This window comes from Symphalangus syndactylus, chromosome 13 (genome assembly GCF_028878055.3).
Source record: "Symphalangus syndactylus isolate Jambi chromosome 13, NHGRI_mSymSyn1-v2.1_pri, whole genome shotgun sequence".
In the NCBI taxonomy this organism is placed as follows: Eukaryota; Metazoa; Chordata; class Mammalia; order Primates; family Hylobatidae; genus Symphalangus; species Symphalangus syndactylus.
The window spans coordinates 95,818,976-95,839,111 of NC_072435.2; the positions used below are offsets into that span (position 1 = coordinate 95,818,976).

Consider the following 20,136-nt stretch of genomic DNA (forward strand, 5'->3'; position numbering starts at 1 on the left):
TAGATGAAGATTTACCTCTTTTCATGAGTGATTGTGTTGCCTTCTTACAGAAAAAATGTCAATATCTTTACTAAAAATCTCATGGTATTTTTACTCCCTAGAAATTTAGTACCCCATGGAAAAGATTTTTCACATCTTTGCCGGTTTATGCAATCATTGTGGCAAATTTTTGCAGAAGCTGGACCTTTTATTTGCTCCTTATAAGTCAACCTGCTTATTTTGAAGAGGTCTTTGGATTTGCAATAAGTAAGGTAAACACACAGATGCTCCAAATATTCTTGAACTTTAAATCTCTTGATTCTACAGATAATAATTTTGTATGATAAAATAATTAAATTGCTGATCATAATTCATAACAGTTCTGTGACACCTAATAGCCTGGCTGTCAGACAAGTTATACATTCTATGCATAGTATGCATAGCTGTTTAATTTCTTCTTAGCAAGGATCAGAGCCGTATTAAGCTGCTTTAAAGATTTATGTTGTACCCAATCTTAGAGTGTTTTTGAAGCTAGCTCAAGGACGGCATATTAGGCAAGGATAAAAAGATTTGAGGGTGTGGGTTTTCTTTTTTTCCTGTAAGCTACTCAGTGAGTAGCAGTAAGAACCTTACCATTCATTTTGCAGAACACCCCCCCTCCATAATGGTGGCTATAGCAGTAACAATCATTGTTTGCGATGGGTTAGAAAGAACCTCTTTCTGCCAGGCATGGTGGCTCACGCCTGTAATCCCAGCATTTTGGGAGGCCAAGGCGGGCGGATCACCTGAGGTTAGGACCAGCCTGACCAACATGGCGAAACCCTACCTCTACTAAAAATACAAAAATTAGCTGGGCGTAGTGACGCACGCCTGTGATCCTAGTTACTCAGGAGGCTGAGACAGGAGAATCACTTGAACCCAGGAGGTGGAGGTTGCAGTGAGGCAAGATTGCACCACTGCACTCCAGCCTGGGCAACAGAGCAAGACTCTGTCTTAAAAAAAAAAAAAGAAGAAGAAAAAAGAAAAAGAAAAAAAAAATGAAAGAACCTCTTTCAATGCTCCCAGATATTATCATCAAGCCCATTGTGTTTTAGGGAGGAAGGGTGTGGATAGTGAATCATAAACCATCATCATAAGATAAACCTCTTTCCTACAAGGGAAAGAACAGCAGCCGAGCAGACACAAATGTCTGCCTAGCTACAGATACTGTCAGAAGTGATCATGGAAGAGCTGGCATAGTCATGAAATGGTGGCTGTCATCAGTCATCAGTGCTCACTGGGTACCAAGTGCTTTATCTCCCATGTGCCATGCCCTCTGTGATGAATAAAAGTCATCTCTGCCCTCAAGGAGCTTCCAGTCTGGTAGAGGACACAGATAGGTCTAAAATCATTTGCTTATTCATCATTTATTTATTATGAAATCCAGGGCTACCCAGCTCCCACATAATTAGATGCTTAAATTTGGTGGTGGTAGGTAGGGGGGCTGTGGAGTGGAGGTGGGCAAGGGAATTAGGGAGGCCTCTCTCTCAGAAATAGTGACAAATTGCTTACTGTTTCTTTCCCTTCCAGGTGGGTCTCTTGTCAGCAGTCCCACACATGGTTATGACAATCGTTGTACCTATTGGAGGACAATTGGCTGATTATTTAAGAAGCAGACAAATTTTGACCACAACTGCTGTCAGAAAAATCATGAACTGTGGAGGTACTGTGGATTTCATAGATGGCTTAGGCAGCTTTTGTAGAATTAGGGTAAACTGAACTGCAGAGCATATATTAAGAAGTGACATTTAGTCATTGGAGTGGAACTTAAAGACCTCTAAGTCTGTCCCTCAGCAGTTACTTGAGTGTTGTCCATCACAGTGCTGCCAAGAGGTCATCCAGCTGGGACCCTTCCATACATCCTTCCACATTTATTGTTTGCTTATGTAGTTTATTCCTTTCTCTGCTTACCTTTCTACCTATCCATATGTTTTGGTAAGAAACAGAAGAAAAGTAGTCTTTCCTCCTAGCCTATGCTTGTGCATGGGATATATGCACGCATGCACACACACACACACACACACACACACACACCATTCTCTTTCCTGGTTTATGTAGCTCCTGCTTTATGTTTTAATTTTGTAAAGACAAAGTGAATGGTATGTGATTTCCCAAAAGAGGTAGGTGAAAGTAATTGTGAACCCCTGCAATGTTCATGAGTGCTTTTTAAAAAACTCATCTTTTTTGTTTAGCTTTTAAAATTAACATTTATTGAATGCTTTCTGTGCCAGACACTAAGCTAAATCTTCTACATACATTATTTTATTTAATCTTCATAACCACCATGTGGAGAAGGTACTATTACTATATGCAATTTGCAATGAGGAAACAGAGGTAAAATAAAGGGACTTGCTCAAGTAGCAGATCCCCGCAACGTATCATGTGGGCCAGAGCCTACCGCCAAAGCTCTTAGTTAGCTGCTACCCCTCTGGAGGACAAGTCAGGATGAGAGAGCAGGAGGTAGAGGATAGCGCCACCTATGGGCAAGAGCTCACAACTGTGATATTAAGTTGAAAGGGACGGATTGCGTATGCTCTGACAGATAGCTAGGTCTGGCACATTTAGAAGTGAAGACTATACCAAGGGACACAGGAGCAGGCATAATCTGATCCCATAGCATTTCGGGAAGAAAGTCTAAGAGTCTGTTGGCACCTGTTCTCCCAGTTGCTTGACTGCTGGTCCCCGGCAGGGATGTGTGGGCCTGACCTTAGCTTTAACTTTCTTGTAGGGGACTGAGGGTTAGCAGATGTAGGCCTGCTATCTGGTGGGCAGGAGGTGAAGCTCTGGGATATTGCATTCAAGTCCTCTCGAAGAGAGCTGTAGCAGCCAGAATAATGCCCATGTCCTGATCCTCAGAAGCTGTGAATATGTTTCCTCACATGTCAAAAGGGACTTTGCAGGTGGGATTAAATTGAGGTTCTTGAGATGGGAGTTTATCCTGCATTATCTAGTTGGGCCCAATATAATCACAATAATCCTTATAAAAGGAGGAAGGAGGGTCAGAGTCAGAAAAGAAGATGTGATGGTGGAGGCAAGAGTCAGAGTGATGCAGTCACAAGCCAAGGAATGCAAGCAGACCCTAGAAGCTGGAGAAGACAAGAAGAGATTCCGCCATAGCACCTCTAGAAGGAATGCAACTGTAGGCTGCTGCCTCGACTTTAGCCCTGTACCATTTTGGATTTTTGGCCTCCAGAACTGTACAATAGTGCAGAGCATATTTTAGAGGTGACATCTAATCATTGGAATAGATCTTAAAGACCCCTAAGTCTGTCCCTCAGCAGATATTTGATATTTGTGTTGTTTTGAGCCACTGAGTTTGTGGTAATTTATTACAGCAGCAAATGAAAACTAACACAGTGGTAGGCCGGGTGCAGTGGCTCACGCCTGCAATCCTAGCACTTTGGGAGGTTGAGGCGGGCAGACCACTTGAGCTCAGGAGTTCGAAATCAGTCAGGGCAATAGTGAGAACTTTTCTCTATTAAAAAATAAAACATTTTAAAAATGAAAACTAATACAGTAGCCAAAGCCCCACCCTTCTAATGATAAAATTCTGCTCCAGCTGAACAGCCCTCACCCAAGCCCTGAACATATCTTTCTGTCTCTGACTTTGCCCACTCCCTTTCTCTTTCCCTGTGAGTTCTCACCTTCACCTCTCAATCCAGTCCTTTCTATACATCCAGCTCAATTCTTCTCCTCTTGTGTTTCCTTAAAGCCATGCCATTCTCCAGTGATCCCTCTGAATATGTCCACATGGCTAGATTGGCAACTCATCATGTGCTGCCTTATTACAGCTCTCCCAGGAAAAGATTTTAGGCAGAGGCAATAGTATGTGCAATGACCCTGGGGCAGGCAGGAATGTGGCCTGTGTGATAATAGACGGAAGGGGAGTCAGAATGGCTGAGAGACAGGAGATGGAATTGGGATGTTTTTCTAGGGTCAGATCATGGCAGGCTTTGTCGGCGTATGCAGAACTTGGGTTTTATTTGAAGTACATTGAGATGCAGATGATTTAAAGCACGGAATGGATATGATCTCATTTTTTTTTTTTTTTGAGACAGAGTCTCTCTCTGTTGCCCAGGCTGGAGTGCAGTGGCACAATCTCAGCTCACTGCAACCTCCACCTCTTGGGTTCAAGTGGTTCTCCTGCCTTAGCTTCTGGAGTAGCTGGTATTACAGGCATGGGCCACCATGCCTGGCTAATCTTTTGTATTTCTGTAGAGACAGGGTTTGACTGTATTGGCCAGGCTGGTCTCAAACTCCTGACCTCAAGTAATCTGCCCGCCTCGGCCTCCGAAAGTGCTGGGATTACAGGCATGAACCACCTCGCCTGGCCTTATTTATTTATTTTTAATCTGGGGAATTATGCAGGGTACAAGAGTAAAAGAAAGGAGACCAGGTAGGAGGCGATTTCAGTTGTCCTGTCTAGAGAAGATGGTGGCTTGGACAAATGAGGCGGCAATGTAGATAGAGAGAGGGGGGTCGATTTCTAAATTCTTGGAGCCAACAGTTCTCATCTTTAAAATTACATAATAATATTTACTTCAGAGGATAGCTATGAGAGTTAAATGATACGATGTATAAATGCATCTAGTGCAGTGTTCAACCTATAAAAAGTTCTCAACAAATGTTAATGCTGCTTTTTCTCTCCTATGTTCAAGACACAAAAAACACAGAAGTTTTTCAGAATTCTTTAACAAATATCTGCGATTGTATTTCCTTTGGCCAAAAAAAATTTACTTCTAAACCAGCAACTTTAAAGAAGGTTCTGGATTTAAACACTATTTGCACAACCTCTTCTAAACCCAGATGCATTGGAGATTCTTGAGCATATTTTGTGGGAATGTCTTGTTCCTATTTAATTCTGCCCCAATACCTCTGCTGTTTCTCCATAATTGGTGGTGATTATGTTATGTTGTGGTGATGAGAACTTTCAAAGATGTTTAATTGCTAACAAAGTGCCTGTAGAGAGGAAATAGTTTTTTTCTGCAGAAACTAGAAGGCATATGTGGAATCTTTCTGCCTCATCTCCCATCTTTAAAAAATACCTCTTCACATGGCTTTTCATGTTTTTATATATATATATATATATATTTTTTTTTTTTTTTTTTTTTGAGATGGAGTCTCGCTCTGTTGCCCAGGCTGGAGTGTGCAGTGGCACGATCTCGGCTCACTGCCAGTTTCACCTCCCAGTTTCACACCATTCTCCTGCCTCAGCCTCCCGAGTAGCTGGGACTACAGGCACCCGCCACCACGCCTGGCTAATTTTTTGTATTTTTAGTAGAGACGGGGTTTCACTGTGTTAGCCAGGGTAGTCTCGATCTCCTGACCTTGTGATCCACTCACCTTGGCCTCCCAAAGTGCTGGGATTACAGGCATGAGCCACCGTGCCCGGCCGTTCTTTTATATTTTGACATAGTAGGACCAGTGAGTTATATATAGAAAATAAAATTTTTAAAAAGACCATAATGGTCCTACTTTTTCTGCTTAAATACAGAGATGCTAGAGCAGAGATAACTACATGAAAACAAAGTTTTGTGCCATCAGTGAAGAATGCAGGTTGATTTGGAAATGATGAAGCACTGGTATGATCTTCCAGAGAATTTTGGTTGGCTTTTTGGTTTCCTAATAAGAAATATAGAAGGCATTTCTCATCTGAGAAGGATCACACATATCTTGGAGCCTGTCATCTTTTCTTTCCATAGATTTTAATGTGCCATTAAAATCATTTAAAGCAAAGCAGATCACTTAAGACATGATGTTCAATTCATTCTGAATCAGGGTCTACATCTATGATACTTAAAGACAGATGCCAAATTCTTGTCCTGCCCCCTCTATAGAACATGTAAAGTGTAACTGAGGTCAAAAATTCTATTCTGGCTGAATCAGTTGCATATGTGAACTTCAGATTGTTTTAATATGAAATAAAATATTTCTTAGGCCTTTAAGTCCTAGTTTTGTTTTTCTTGGCAACTCTAAATAGGTTCAATTTTAAGGGTCTCCTGATTACCCCTAAAGTTCAAATTTTATCCTTAAGCTCCTGAAACATGCAGCCCTGTCTCTAGTATTTTAACTGTCAGTAGAAACCATTTGGGCTCTTAAATGCTTTTTTTCCATTGGCAATCTGCTATTTAGCCAAAATTTTTTTTCTTACAGATGAACTGATGTATCATTTGTGAGTTTTATTCTTTCTACAATGTCATCATTCTAATCCTTTGGGGGAATTGACTTTCTGCACGTTTCTGTTGAGAGTGTTAAAATAAGAGAAGTTTCAGCCAGATGCCTTGTTATTTAGGATAGGCCAGTTTAAGACACATATAGTTAGTATATGAAACAGTAGCAATTTTTCCCTATGTGTAATCTTAAATGTTGAAACAAAATTAAGAACAAGTAGCAATGATATAAAGCCTATAGTTTTAAAAGTAAGACTTCCCTAATTACATTTCATCCTCTTTAGAAGTCATTTAAAACAATTATTAGTTCTTGCCCTTCTTTATAGTAGTGTTGAAGAAATAGGTTCAAAAAGGTAAATATTAATAACCATCATTTACGGTAAGTACTTCAGCTTGTGAATCTTATTTTCCTGTTTCTGGGTCCCATTTCCTTTCCTTTGTATTAATTCATTAAACGTGTATGTATGTATGTATGTATGTATGTATGTATTTAGAGACAGAGTCTCACTCTGTTACCCAGGCTGGAGTGCAGTGGTGCGATCTTGGCTCACTGCAACCTCCACCTTCCGGGTTCAAGTGATTCTCCTGCCTCAGCCTCCTGAGTAGCTGGGATGACAGGCACATGCAACCGTGCCTGGCTAACTTTCATATGTTTAGTAGAGAAGGGGTTTTGCCATGTTGCCCAGGCTGGTCTTGAACTCCTGACCTCAGGTGATCTGCCTGCCTTGGCCTCCCAAAGAGCTGGAATTATAGGTGTGCACCACCATGCCTGGCCAAACATTATTTATTGAGTGCATACTACATGCTAGACAGACTCTGTGTTAAATATACAGTTTTGTGGGAGAGGCAGAAACACAAATGAAAAGTTACAAAGCAATATTGAAAAGTTCTATAAAATGATGAGAAGGTGATGTCAGCTTCGTTGGTTGAGGGTAGGGAGAGGGTTGTTAGGGAAGCTTTCTAGAGGAGGCACTATTTAATCTGGACTTTAAAAATAGTAAGATTTATCCAGAAAAAGAGAAAGTGATGAGAGAAGAGTATCCCAGGTAAAGAAACAATGTGTGAAAATATGTACGGGCATGAGACAGTACTGTGTGGTTAGAAAACAGCTAACAGAGGAGTATGTCTTTGGCACAGAGGGCTAGCCACAGAATGGGGGCAGTAAGCAAAGTGATGAGGGCTGGAAGAAAATGAAACTGGAACAGCAGGAGGGATTCATTACAGAACGCTATACTCATGATATGGAGCCCATGACAAACACGTTAAGCACAGGAGCAAATAATGAGGTGTGTGGCTTAGGAAGACAGTGGTATTGAGAATGCATCAGAGGAGGACGAGTTGGGAAGACTACCAAAGTGGCTTATTGTGGCTGAGCATGGTGGCTCAGGCCTGTAATCCCAGCACTTTGGGAGGCCAAGTAGGCAGATCACCTGAGGTCAGGAGTTCGAGACCAGCCTGGCCAACATGAGGAAACCCGGCCTCTACTAAAAATACAAAAATTAGACTGGGGGTGGTGGCTCACGTCTGTAATCCCAGCACTTTGGGAGGCTGAGGTGGGTGGATCACAAGGTCAGGAGACTGAGACCATCCTGGCTAACACGGTGAAAACCCGTCTCTACTAAATATATAAAAAATTAGCTGGGCGTGGTAGTGGGCACCTGTAGTCCCAGCTACTCAGGAGGCTGAGGCGGGAGAAGGGCAGGAACCCTGGAGGCAGAGCTTGCAGTGAGCCAAGATCGCGCCGCTGCCCTCCAGCCTGGGTGACAGAGCAAGACTCCATCTCAAAAAAAAAAAAAAAAAAAAAAAAAATTAGCCGGGCATGGTGGTGGACTACAATCCCAGCTACTGGGAAGGCTGAGTCAGGAGAACCACTTGCACCCAGGAGGCAGAGGTTGCAATAAGCTGAGATTGCACCACTGCACTCCAGTCTGGGCGACAGAGCACGACTCCATCTCAAACAAAAGAAGAAAAAAAGGTGGCTTATTGCAGTTGTCCTGGTAAAAGGTCACGGGGCCTGGAACTAAAGCAGTGACAGGGGAGGGGAAAGCGGCAGTTGCACTGGACAGATATTTCCGAGGCCAAACCTGCAGATTTGTATATGAAAGCTGAGGCAGGAGGAGCAGTCCAAGGCAGTTCTGAAGTTTCTGCATCGGATTTCTGGCTATCATTTGTTGAGCTGTGCCCATGTGCCACACTCGGTACCTCCCATACCAATTTCATTTACTTTCCAATACCTTACAAGGCTGTGGTATTATCTCCAGTTTTTGGATGAGGAATCTAAGAGGTGTAGTAACTTGTTCAAGGTCACAGAATTAGTGATTTTGAAGTGGAAAGTGAACCCATACCAGTTTGACTCTAAAGACTAGGTTCTAAACACAGAATATGGAAGATTAATTTAGAGAAGGAGATTAATTTAGAGAAGAAAGCATGTGGTGGCGATGGTTTGCATTTTTTTTTAGGAGTAAAAAAATAGGGGAAGAGGCCAGGGGTGGTGGCTCACGCCTGTAATCCCAGCACTTTGGGAGGCTGAAGTGGGCAGACCACCTGAGGTCAGGAGTGGCCAGCCTGGCCAACATGGCGAAACCAGCCTGGCCAACATGGTGAAACCAGCCTGGCCAACATGGCGAAACCAGCCTGGCCAACATGGTGAAACCCCAACTCTACTAAAACTACAAAATTAGCTGGGCGTGATAGCACATGCCCATAATCCCAGCTACTTGGGAGGCTGAGGCAGGACAATCATTTGAACCTGGGAGGCAGAAGTTGCGGTGAGCCGAGATCATGCTGCTGCACTCCAGCCTGGGTGATAAGAGCAAGACTCTGTCTCAAAAAAAAAAAAATAATAATAATAAATAAATAAATAAAAATGGGGGTGAGAGAATTGATTTGGGCATGTTGCCTTTGAGGTACTGTAGGACAATTGTGCGGAGATGTCTGGAATCAGCAGACAGTCTCCAAATGAAGCACCATTAATTGTCTCTTCCCCCTCCTAAGGCACTCTATATACTTGCAAATGATATTTATATCATTTTTCTGTCTGTTGTTAGCTGAACTTTTTTTGGGGTGAGAAGAAACTTCTTCATAATTTCCTCATTCTTTTTATTTTTTGATGTGCTAGACTAACTTATTCTGAATGAAAGGAACAGAAAGCACTTTTGTTCTGCAATATTTTCTGTGCAAAAATCTCATGTATTGTTTGTTGTTGTTTTTTTTTTAAGAGGCCTGAGAGCTTGGTGAACTTTGAAATAGAAAAATTTTGACTTTTGCTTTACAAGGGGTGAAGTGCTGTTTTTTTTTGTTTGTTTCAGATATTTGCTACAGTTTTCTGGTTACTTTTGGCAATAAATATTAGAGTGTTGTCATTTTACTTTTATGGGAAAGGCCATAACTAGTCAAAGGGGAATCATTATCACAGTTACATAGTAGAGTTTTAGTATTTAACAATGGCAGGGGCAGCTACCCATGAAGCAACTAATAATTAACGTCCCTCATCTCAGGAGCATCACTGGAATCTATTGGGACCGTGTGATGTTCAAGGTGCACTGGGATAATGTTAGAAAGTTCGCGAACACCCAGGGAATATTAGCAGAGTCATGTAGTCATGAAAGACCTGGGTGGCATTGTAAGCACCGTACCAGAATGTAGGTCTGTGGAGGAACAGAAAACCAAACACCACATGTCCCCACTCATAAGTGGGAGATGCACAATGAGAACACATGGATACAGGGAGGGGATCATCACACACTGGGGCCTGCTAGGGGGCAAGGGGAGGGAGAGCATTAGGGCAAATACCTAATGCATGCGGGGCCTAAAACCTAAATGATGGGTTGATAGGTGGAGCAAACCACCATGGCACATGTATACCTATATAACAAACGTGCACTTTCTGCACATGTATCCCTGAACTTAAATCCCAGAACTTCAAGTAAAGTTAAAAAAAACAAACAAACACTTAAATTCCAGAACTTAAAGTTAAACACATAAACACACACACACACACACACACACACACACACACACACACACACACAAAACAAACTTAGGTCTGTGGAATTATAGGTTAGTTCTTATTTGATAAATAAATGAACTTGGGTTGACTGATACGAAAATGACATTTTTTTCCCTTGCTGTTTCCATTTGCAGGTTTTGGCATGGAGGCAACTTTACTCCTGGTGGTTGGCTTTTCCCATACCAAAGGGGTGGCTATCTCCTTTCTGGTGCTTGCTGTAGGATTTAGTGGCTTTGCTATTTCAGGTAATGTGTCCTTTGGGTTTCCAGATCTTGACTACAGATTCAACAATTCCCAGGAAGAAGGAAGGACAAGGATATTGTAGCACCTTCTTTCAGTAGCCAGTCCATTCTCAGAGAGCAGGACCACCGCCCAGAGAATGTCATCTAGTGGGGGTGATTTTGTAGGATCACTGAGAACTGGGCTTGGGAGCTCAGTTAAGGTGGAATGTTTCCTACTTACCTTGTTATAGGAAAAGACACAAAGTGCAGATGACCCTTCTGAGACATGAGCAGAGGCCCAAGCATATGTCCCGGGTGAAGTGGACTTTCTTATTTTAGCAGCATGTCACCCTACCTGACAGAGGCTCCTGTGACTTTTTCAAGCCACGCCTGTTGCTAGAGAACTGCGAGCGTCATTACAGTCATAGAATCAGAAGTTTTTTTAAGAGTGAAAACCTTCTTTAGATTCTTGTCTACTCCATTTCTTTCATTTTCCAAACAAGAAAATGCGGGTCCAGAGAGGGGAAGCGACTTTCTGAACAGGGTAAAAAATAATGACAATGATAATGTGAGCTAGCGATGACCAAGCACAGATTCTGTGCCAGGGACTGTTCCATGCGATCCGTGTATTTTAAGCCCTATCTCTCTCACAACTACTCTGCTGGGTATCAGTGCTGTTACGATTCCCATTTTACAGGAGCAGAAACCAGTCTACTATATGTGAGAGAGAGGCCAGAGTGCAATCATATCAGAAGCTTCCTATGCAAAACTGGGTCAAAGAGTGAAATTTAGTTGTTTGTCTATCTTTAAAACATCGTAATAACAATATGGTTACTGGCCGGGTGCGCTGGCTTACGTGTGTAATCACAGCACTTTGGGAGACCGAGACGAATGGATCACTTGAGCCCAGGAGTTCGAGACCAGCCTGGGCAACATGGCAGAACCCAATCTCTACAAAAATTACAAAAAGTTAGCTAAGTGTGATGGCACACACCTGCTGTCCCAGTTACTCAGGAGGTTGAGGTGAGAGGATGGCTTGAGCCTGGGAGTTGGAGGTTGCGGTGAGCTGAGTTCGTGCCACTGCACTCCAGCCTGGATGACAGAGCGAGACCCTGTCTCAAGAAAAATAAATAAATAAAATAAAAATAAAAAATGGTTACTTAAAGAAAATTTTACATATATTGCATATATATCATAACATTGTGAAGCAAGTAGTAGTATATCACTATGTTACTGGATTTTTCACTATTTTACTAAAGCTTAGAAAAATTTGATACTTTCTTAATATCACACAGTTAGTGGCAAAGGAAGGATGACAGAACAGTTCTGCCTGGCCCAAAGGCTGCGCTCCTTCCTTCCATTATTCCAGGTTGCCTTAAATATCAAATAGTGTTAGTGTCCCAGAATAGAAAAATATGGAACCTCTGGTCTAAACTGCCCTAAGACAGGGGCTTGTATCTATCAAAATAAATAGAGTTGATGAATAAATTAGAAAATAAAGTAAAAGTCTAAATTAAAAGTAACTTGCAGCTAAGTAATTTGGTTTAGAGATGCATAGACCTGGGTTTGAGGCCCTCTTTACTACGTACTATTTATAAAAGAAAAAAATTGCTAAATTATGAAAACTCTAAAGCTTCAGTTTTCTCATCTAGAGATTGGAGAGATGAAACAGCAACCTCACAGGGTTGTTGGGAGGATAAACTTAGATAATTCATGCAGTTCTTCACACTTCTTGTGGGCTGGGCATTATGCTTAGCACTGGGGATATTGCAGTGAATAAATGAAAGAGTCCATCTGCATAAAGTTTGCATTCTAGTGGCAATACTTATTCAAATAAAAACCTTAGCTGTATTTATTTTGAAGTCTTTAGCACAGTGCCAGATGCATAACAAAATTAACGAGTGTTCACCGTTATTGTTCTATTAGTACACACACCAGCCCAGTGGCTCTCAAAATGTTATGTGAAATCACCGTAGGATATTTCAGAATGCAGATTCTGATTTGGTAGCTCTAGGGTGGAGCCTGAGATTCTGCAGTTTTAGCAAGCTCCCCAGCACTGCTGCTGCCGCTGCTGCAGGGCAGTTCACACTTTGAGTAGCAAGGGCAGAGCAATCATGATTTGCTTCCACTAGGATGCGGAGGAACGCCTTCCCTTGATAACTTTGTGATGCAAAAGAGATCCATATCCTGTTCCCAGAGATACTGAAATGTTCAAGTTCATATTGCTTCCTTTCCCCCGATTGCCAATTAAGTCACAATCTGAAGGAGAGAAACCCAATACTCCAAATCACAGAAGCTCCTTTTTTTTTTCTTTTTTTTTAGACAGGGTCTCTTGCCTTGTGCAGTGGCTCATGCCTGTAATCCCAGCACTTTGGGAGGCCGAGGCAGATGGGTCACCTGAGATCAGGAGTTCGAGACCAGCCTGGCCAACATGGTGAAACCCCATGTCTACTACAAATACAGAAACTAGTTGGTTGTGGTGGTATGTGCCTGTAGTCCCAGCTACTGGGGAGGCTGAGGTTGCAGTGAGCCAAGATTGCACCACTGCACTCCAGCCTGGGTGACAAAGAGAGATTCTGTCTCAAAAAAAAAAAAAAAAAAATAGATAGGGTCTCGCTCTGTCACACAGGCTGGAGTGCAGTGGCATGATCGTGGATCATTGCAGCCTCTACCTTCCATGCTCAACTGATTCTCCTGCCTCAGCCTCCTGAGTAGCTGGGGCTACAGGCATGTGCCACCACTTCCAGATATATATATATATTTTCGAGACAGGGTCTCACAATATTGCCCAAGCTGTTCTCGAACTCCTGGCCTCAAGTGATTCTCCTGCCTCGGCCTCTCAAAGTATTGAGATTACAGGCATGAGCCACCACACCTGGCCTTCTTGCCACTTTTTAAACATGATTTCGTTTCATCCTCATTGCAACCTTGATGAGAAAGGTATTGCTATATTCACTTTATTGGTGGGGAAACCAAAATGTGGTTTAACTTGCCTAGTGAAGTGGCTGGGAGTGTGGAATAAACGTCTGTTGGTCCCAGCAATGACACTGTGGGAGGGATTGCAGCCACAGGGGCAATAATTCCTCAGAATCTACTGTCTGCCAACTTTTAAAGGAATACACATAGATGCCAGGGAAGACTGACTGGCACAATTTAGGAGCTGATTATAGACAAGACTGCTGAGATAGATGAAGTTAAAAATAGGCAAGGGATGAGTGATGCCTGTTTTGGGAAATGTCCTATACAGAGAAGATAGATTCTCTCAGTTTATGTGTAATTTTTTTATCTGCTATAAAAATCTATCAATATCTCAATTTCTCAGTGATTTCCCCCCCTCCCCAAATGTCAGGATTGTGCAGCTAGAAACCTAAATGGCTTTTCCCACATTATCTTTAGCTGAATGCAGATGCCCAGGCTTTGTATCAGAGCATAATACTCAACAATCATATTAATTGCTTCTTATCTCTGGATTCTTTTCTAATAAAGTGTTTATCACATTCAAATCAATGGTAAGATTAATGAACTTGCAGCTGTTTTATATTCTGATCATTTGGCACATTGACCTGAAAGATAAGGTATGTCTATTATTATCAAAAAGTTTTCTCAAAATTTCTCCCTGAAGGGAGGTAGGAAAGACAACCAACCAATGTGACAGATTAGAACAAAAAATGTTTTAAGTCCTATTTTCAGTTTTTTTTTTTTGCACAGAATAAAGAAATAAAAAGCAAAGCAAAGGAAAACAAAAAGATGAATAAAGCCTACAACCCCTTGCTATAATTTCAGTAGCTGAAGGTGGTAATTAATTTAGCAACTATTTATTGAGTGCTACAATGTGCCAGGCACTTTGCTAGTTCCAGGGAGATGGTGGTAAACAAGACGGATGGCTAACCACCTGTAAAGAGCATGCATGTTGGTTTACACATCTATGTACCATGCAGTTAATATACATTATTTAACTTAATTCCTACATCAATTTTATAAGAATCATTGTCCCGTTATACAGATGAAGAAATTAAGGTTCAGGAAGTTTAAATCCTTGGTCTAGGCTTGCATCTCAATTAAGCTGCCAGAACTGAGGTCTGTCTGATTCAAACATGCACTCCTGCAATATATTGACAAAGTCAGATCTCGGCTCGCTGTAACCTCCACCTCCTGGGTTCAAGCGATTATCCTGTCTCAGCCTCCCAAGTAGCTGGGATTACAGGCATGTGCCACCATGCCTGGCTAATTTTTGTATTTTTAGTAGAGGTGAGGTTTTGCCATGTTGGCCAGGCTGGTCTCGAACTTCTGACCTCAGGTGATCCACCCGCCTTGGCCTCCCAAAGTGCTGAGATTATAGGCGTGAGCAACCATGCCCGGCCAGCAGCATTATCTTTTGATAGAAGACCTCAAAGAGAGGGAGTTACTTTGCAGTGGCAGCAGAAGTTAGCAGTAGTAGTAGTGGTAGTTAGCATAGCTTTGATATTTGCCAAGGGCTTCACATACCTATTTCTCCTGAGTCTCTATCACAGCACCTTTGTGAAGTGAATAGTAATATTATCCTCATATTGGAGATGAAGAAACAAAGGCCCCCAAATTACTTGTTTACATAGTAGAAATAATATTCAAGTCCAGATTTACAGACTCCAAATCAAGTAGGTGTGTGAAAGTGTTTCGTAAATTACAGAAGGTTCTCCCAGTGTTTGTGCAAATGTTTCATTAAAAAGCACGCTTTTCATTGTGTGAAAATGTGGCCATGTGGCTAATAAAGTAGGCTTACCCTTGGCTGCCTTTTAAGAGTAAGTCAGGGGTAGGAGTGGGAATATTACAAAGCAAGGTTTGGTCTAGTCATACTGTATGTGATTGTATGATTATTTAGTCTGAATAAATGTGATTCAGGCTTTAGCCTTTTCAATATTGTGCCAAACACCGTATTTTGGAATTCAGAACCTACAAGGTAGAGATGCCATAATTCTCCTTGTAGAGAGAGCCCATGATAGATATCCATAATCAATTCCAGCATTGTCTACCAGTGCTGCTTTGTGCAGACACAGCCTCTTGAACCCAGTCCTCTTGGTCTGGAAACTAGTCATATACTAGAGGAAATCAAACAGATTGGTAAAGGTTGGGGCAACTGAGTATTTTCCAAAGCATATTTGAAATTCTGTTCTTGACTCTGATTTTGAGGTTTTGGCTTCACTGTAGGTTTTAATGTCAACCACCTGGACATTGCCCCCCGCTATGCCAGCATTCTCATGGGGATCTCAAATGGAGTGGGAACCCTCTCTGGAATGGTCTGTCCCCTCATTGTCGGTGCAATGACCAGGCACAAGGTAAAGGTCTCCTTTGTGGCTATGGGTTACAATATCAGAGGACTGGAGCACTATACAAACTTGAGGTTTCAAGGCTCTACCACAGTCTGTAAATGTGTATGTCCTTGACCTTGACTGAGTCAGCTGAACTTTTTTTTTCTTTCTTCTGATTTTCAAATCATTGCTTATCAATGGCACCAAGGCTAGTTGTTGTTTTGTTCTATGTTTTCTCAATTGAGGAATAAAAGTCTGGGGAGAGGGGATGGGCCATAGAAACTGTTTAGAGACACAAAGAAGAAACTGAGGCAGTCAGCTCGGGATAAATGAGTTATTGAAGATTGTTTTCTCATTCTCAGTGATTAAACTTTATAGCCTAATTCCATCCATTGCTTAGCATGTTTCAGCATAAAAAGATGAGTGCTATTCTACTTCTTTATTAAGAATAAAATAAACACATTAATAAACACATTAAAAAAAGAATAAAATAAACAGGACATTAATAACCTACCCAGTTGTTACTGAGCCTTTGTGAATTTAGACTAGGGTGGTGGTAGAGGCAAATCCATCCAGAGTTCAACCACAGCCCACGTGATTTCCTTATCTTTGTCATTGAAACGTCTCAAGATGCTGCTTTCTGCAACAAGAATTCTTTGATACCATGGGATTTTTTTCCCCCAACTATTTTCTTAGTTGGATTGCCTATTACAAATATAACTTCAGAAGTTTTTTCAGCTTCCTGCAGAAGAAAGTGTGAGATAAATTTTCCTACTTTTTCACAGAAAAGGAAGGTAGAATTTTATAGGCAGGGAATTCATATTTTCCCTCTCTCTTCATGAAATGATAGGATTATCTGACTATTAAATGATAGGATTACCTGACTATTAAATCCAATATATCTTCCCCCAACCTTAGACACAAATTCCCATTATTTTTTGACATACTTTTTTTTTTAACACTGAAAATATGATTATAAATAAAGTTCTTGTCAGTCAAGGGTGAGAATTTTAATGGCTCAAATATTGTTCTGTATCCAACAACAAGCAAGAAGGAGACTTCTGATATTTAAAATGGCGGGTTCCTAAAACAATTTTAATTTAGCTGACTATGTGAAGGGAAACCCCATTTGAGTATTCAAAAAGCTATGCAATGGTGCTGCATGTATTAATATTTTTATATGTTGTTTATTTTAAAATGTATTTTCTTGTAATCCCAGCACTTTGGGAGGCCGAGGTGGGTGGATCACGAGGTCAGGAGATCGAGACTATCCTGGCTAACATGGTGAAACCCCGTCTCTACTAAAAATACAAAAAATTAGCCAGGCGTGGTGGCGGGCACCTGTAGTCCCAGCTACTCGGGAGGCTGAGGCAGGAGAATGGCGTGAACCTGGGAGGTGGAGCTTGCAGTGAGCTGAGATCGTGCCACTGCACTCCAGCCTGGGTGACAGAGCGAGACTCCATCTCAAAAAGCAAACAACAAAAAAGAATTTTCTAAATTAAAAAAATACATATTTATTGTTTTGTCTAACTTTCATATTCATTGTAGTCTTAACTTTCATTTTTTAAGTTTTTCTTTTAAATTAGGTTTGAATCCTGGATGGTGCTTCTGACACACGTCCTCCCTCCCAAAGAGCAGAGCATCGCCTTCCAAATGGGCAGATGCTTTTTCACAGTGGAGGCCTCCGGGACATAGTGGCAATCTCTGGTTTTAGTTAAAACATTAATTGGCACTTTATTTCCTTATTTAGACCCGTGAAGAATGGCAGAATGTGTTCCTCATAGCTGCCCTGGTGCATTACAGTGGTGTGATCTTCTATGGGGTCTTTGCTTCTGGGGAGAAACAGGAGTGGGCTGACCCAGAGGATCTCTCTGAGGAGAAATGTGGAATCATTGACCAGGATGAATTAGCTGAGGAGATAGAACTCAACCATGAGAGTTTTGCGAGTCCCAAAAAGAAGATGTCTTATGGAGCCACCGCCCAGAATTGTGAAGTCCAGAAGAAGGAATGGAAAGGACAGAGAGGAGCGACCCTTGATGAGGAAGAGCCGATATCCTACCAGAATGAAGAGAGAAACTTCTCAGCTATATCGTAATGTCTGAGAGGCACTTCTGTCTTCTCCTTACTTTAGAACCAGAAAGTATCCATACCTATTGCCTTTCTTGTAGCCCAGCTTGCCAGAGGTCCGAATAAGGGGAGGGGAGAAGATCTAACCAGCAACAGGGAAAAGAGAAATATTATCTTTCAATGACATGTATAGGTAAGGAACTGCGCTCAGTTGATAACATAGTTGATAATACATATTTTTTGAATTGACAGTTGACCCTTCTCTCAAAGAGCTGAACTTATTCAGAAAGGAATGACTAGAAGAAAAAGGAGACAATACCATGTTGTTCAAAGAAACATTGAAGGAAATGGGGATGTTTGGCCAGAAGGAATGTAAACAGTAGCAGTAGCTGCCACCACATCTCTAGGGTAGCCATGCAGAAGAGGGCTTCATATTCCCAATAAACCCCATGTTGTGGCAGGTGCTTTATAAACACTCTTATTTAATCTCCACACCTTTATGACACACATTTCTTATCTCCATTTTACAACCAAGGAATCTAAAGCAACAAGAAATGAACTTGCCCATGGTCATCTGCCAGGGTCAGTGCTGAGACTGTTGAAGTTCCCAATAGGTGGCAGTTTTGGGGAAGATTTCCATTCAGTGTAGGGAAGACATTTGTAATAATGAGAACTGAAAATGGAGTAACTGTGAGTAATTCACCATTTTAGCAGGTATTGGGGAAGGGAAACATTTGGGTTGATGAGGCAGAGGGGATTCAAATGTGTGAGAGGCTAGATTCAAAGACCCTCAGTGTTCTATGTTATCTGAAGAGTCAAATGGTTCTGTGACTCCATAATTTTTAAAGTAATAAGGGTCATAGACTACATCAGAGATTCAAATAGGTTTTTTAAGAAAAGCTAAGCAAGAGAGCCAAATTTTTAGGAATCTGACGGTCAAAATAGCTGAAAGCAGTAAACGAGATTGGCTATTAAATTTCAACTTTCCATAATATTAAGAATGTAGCTAAATGATGTCCCAAACTACTTATAAACTTTTAAGACATTTAATAATATAAGAAGTAGGTTAGGTTCATGTGTTTTCTTAGGTAAAATTCTCCTGAAATAATTTTCTATTTTTTAAAAATGTATCTCTTTAGCCTTTTCTGCTGGAGATTATATTAGGCAGTTTCATCAGATTATAAAAAATTATGATTTTGTATCAAAAGTATTCATGATGACTCTATTTGGAATGATATTCAGGGAAATCACAATAATATAGCAGTAGTTATACAGAGAAAATCTACAATGAAAACATTTGGGACAATTAGACCTACAGTTACTGTTGAAAAATCCACCTTTGATTGCATAAGGTAATTACATGGATACTTTTAGATATATTTAAAATTTTAACGTTGGCATCTAAAGGATTATTTGAAAATAAAATTATTTTCCCGTTCATTGGTTTTGAAAATTTTATTTCTACTTTTGGAAGAAAAATATAATACGGAAAAAATTATAGATTTACTTGTAATTCATTATTGTAAAGTGTTTTGTTTTGTTTTTTTCTTATTTCTCCCACATGTATTTCTGGTCCCCAGTGATACTAGCTGAGTTGTAGTGTATTTTATAAATGGAATAATCTTGGGGAAAAATTGCAATTCTTCATTAAATAATATTCTTTATGTCACTAGCATACAATTTATGTTAGTAGACATCTTTAAATCTCTTTAATGAGTGAATCCATGCAAGCCCCATAAAACAGTTCCTAGCATGCAGAAAATGCCCAAGTAAATAGCTGTCATCATCATTATCTTTTAACATTTTGGGGGACTTTCCAGTTGAAAAGAAAACATGCTATGTCATTTTTATCCATTATCCCTGGAACTTATTGTGAAAGTTGTGCTGTTTTCTAAGTAAAATAAAAAATAAAAAATTAGCAGTTTATGATAGCCAGTGTTTTATTTTGTGTGTGTATTAATAAAGTCAAATAATTATATTTTAAAAACTCATGATAATCCTTAAGGTAGTATTGTATATTGTGACACAAAGTTGTATTTATCGCATCGTTTGAAGTTAGTGTCATATGCAGAAAACTCACATTTTTCCTGTAACTTGCCGTTATAATATGTATTTTTTTAAAATGAAGTCATGGATCAAGGTGTTAAAAACTAAAAAATACATTTTTTTATTGTGATGGGTTTTTCTCTGTGTAGGTTGCAATGGATAAATAATTACATTTTAACACCAGACAGATGCCATTTGCAAGTCATTGTGCATTTTGCCGCAAATGTCCATTTGTAGGTCAATTCATGGATGCAAACCATGGATTCTAGCAGGAAGGGAAGGAGGCCTGTAGGTGCAGAGTTCTTGAGACAAGAAAGATC

At 40.7% G+C, this 20,136-nt stretch overlaps 1 protein-coding gene across 2 annotated transcripts in view; it reads left to right on the forward strand.

Moving 5' to 3' along the window:
• Window positions 1-19,691, forward strand: part of SLC17A8 (solute carrier family 17 member 8) — a 65,026-nt gene extending 45,335 nt beyond the window's left edge. Inside the window, exons 8-12 of one of the 2 annotated variants that reach the window (XM_055237461.1) lie at window positions 102-251; window positions 1,549-1,681; window positions 10,332-10,442; window positions 15,603-15,730; window positions 17,454-19,691. In XM_055237461.1, the coding sequence (XP_055093436.1) occupies window positions 102-251; window positions 1,549-1,681; window positions 10,332-10,442; window positions 15,603-15,730; window positions 17,454-17,798 (867 nt within the window). In that variant the 3' untranslated portion in view covers window positions 17,799-19,691. The remainder of the gene's footprint in view (window positions 1-101; window positions 252-1,548; window positions 1,682-10,331; window positions 10,443-15,602; window positions 15,731-17,453) is intronic. The other variant, XM_055237462.1, reaches the window with a different exon arrangement.
• The last annotated feature ends 445 nt before the right edge of the window (window positions 19,692-20,136 follow it).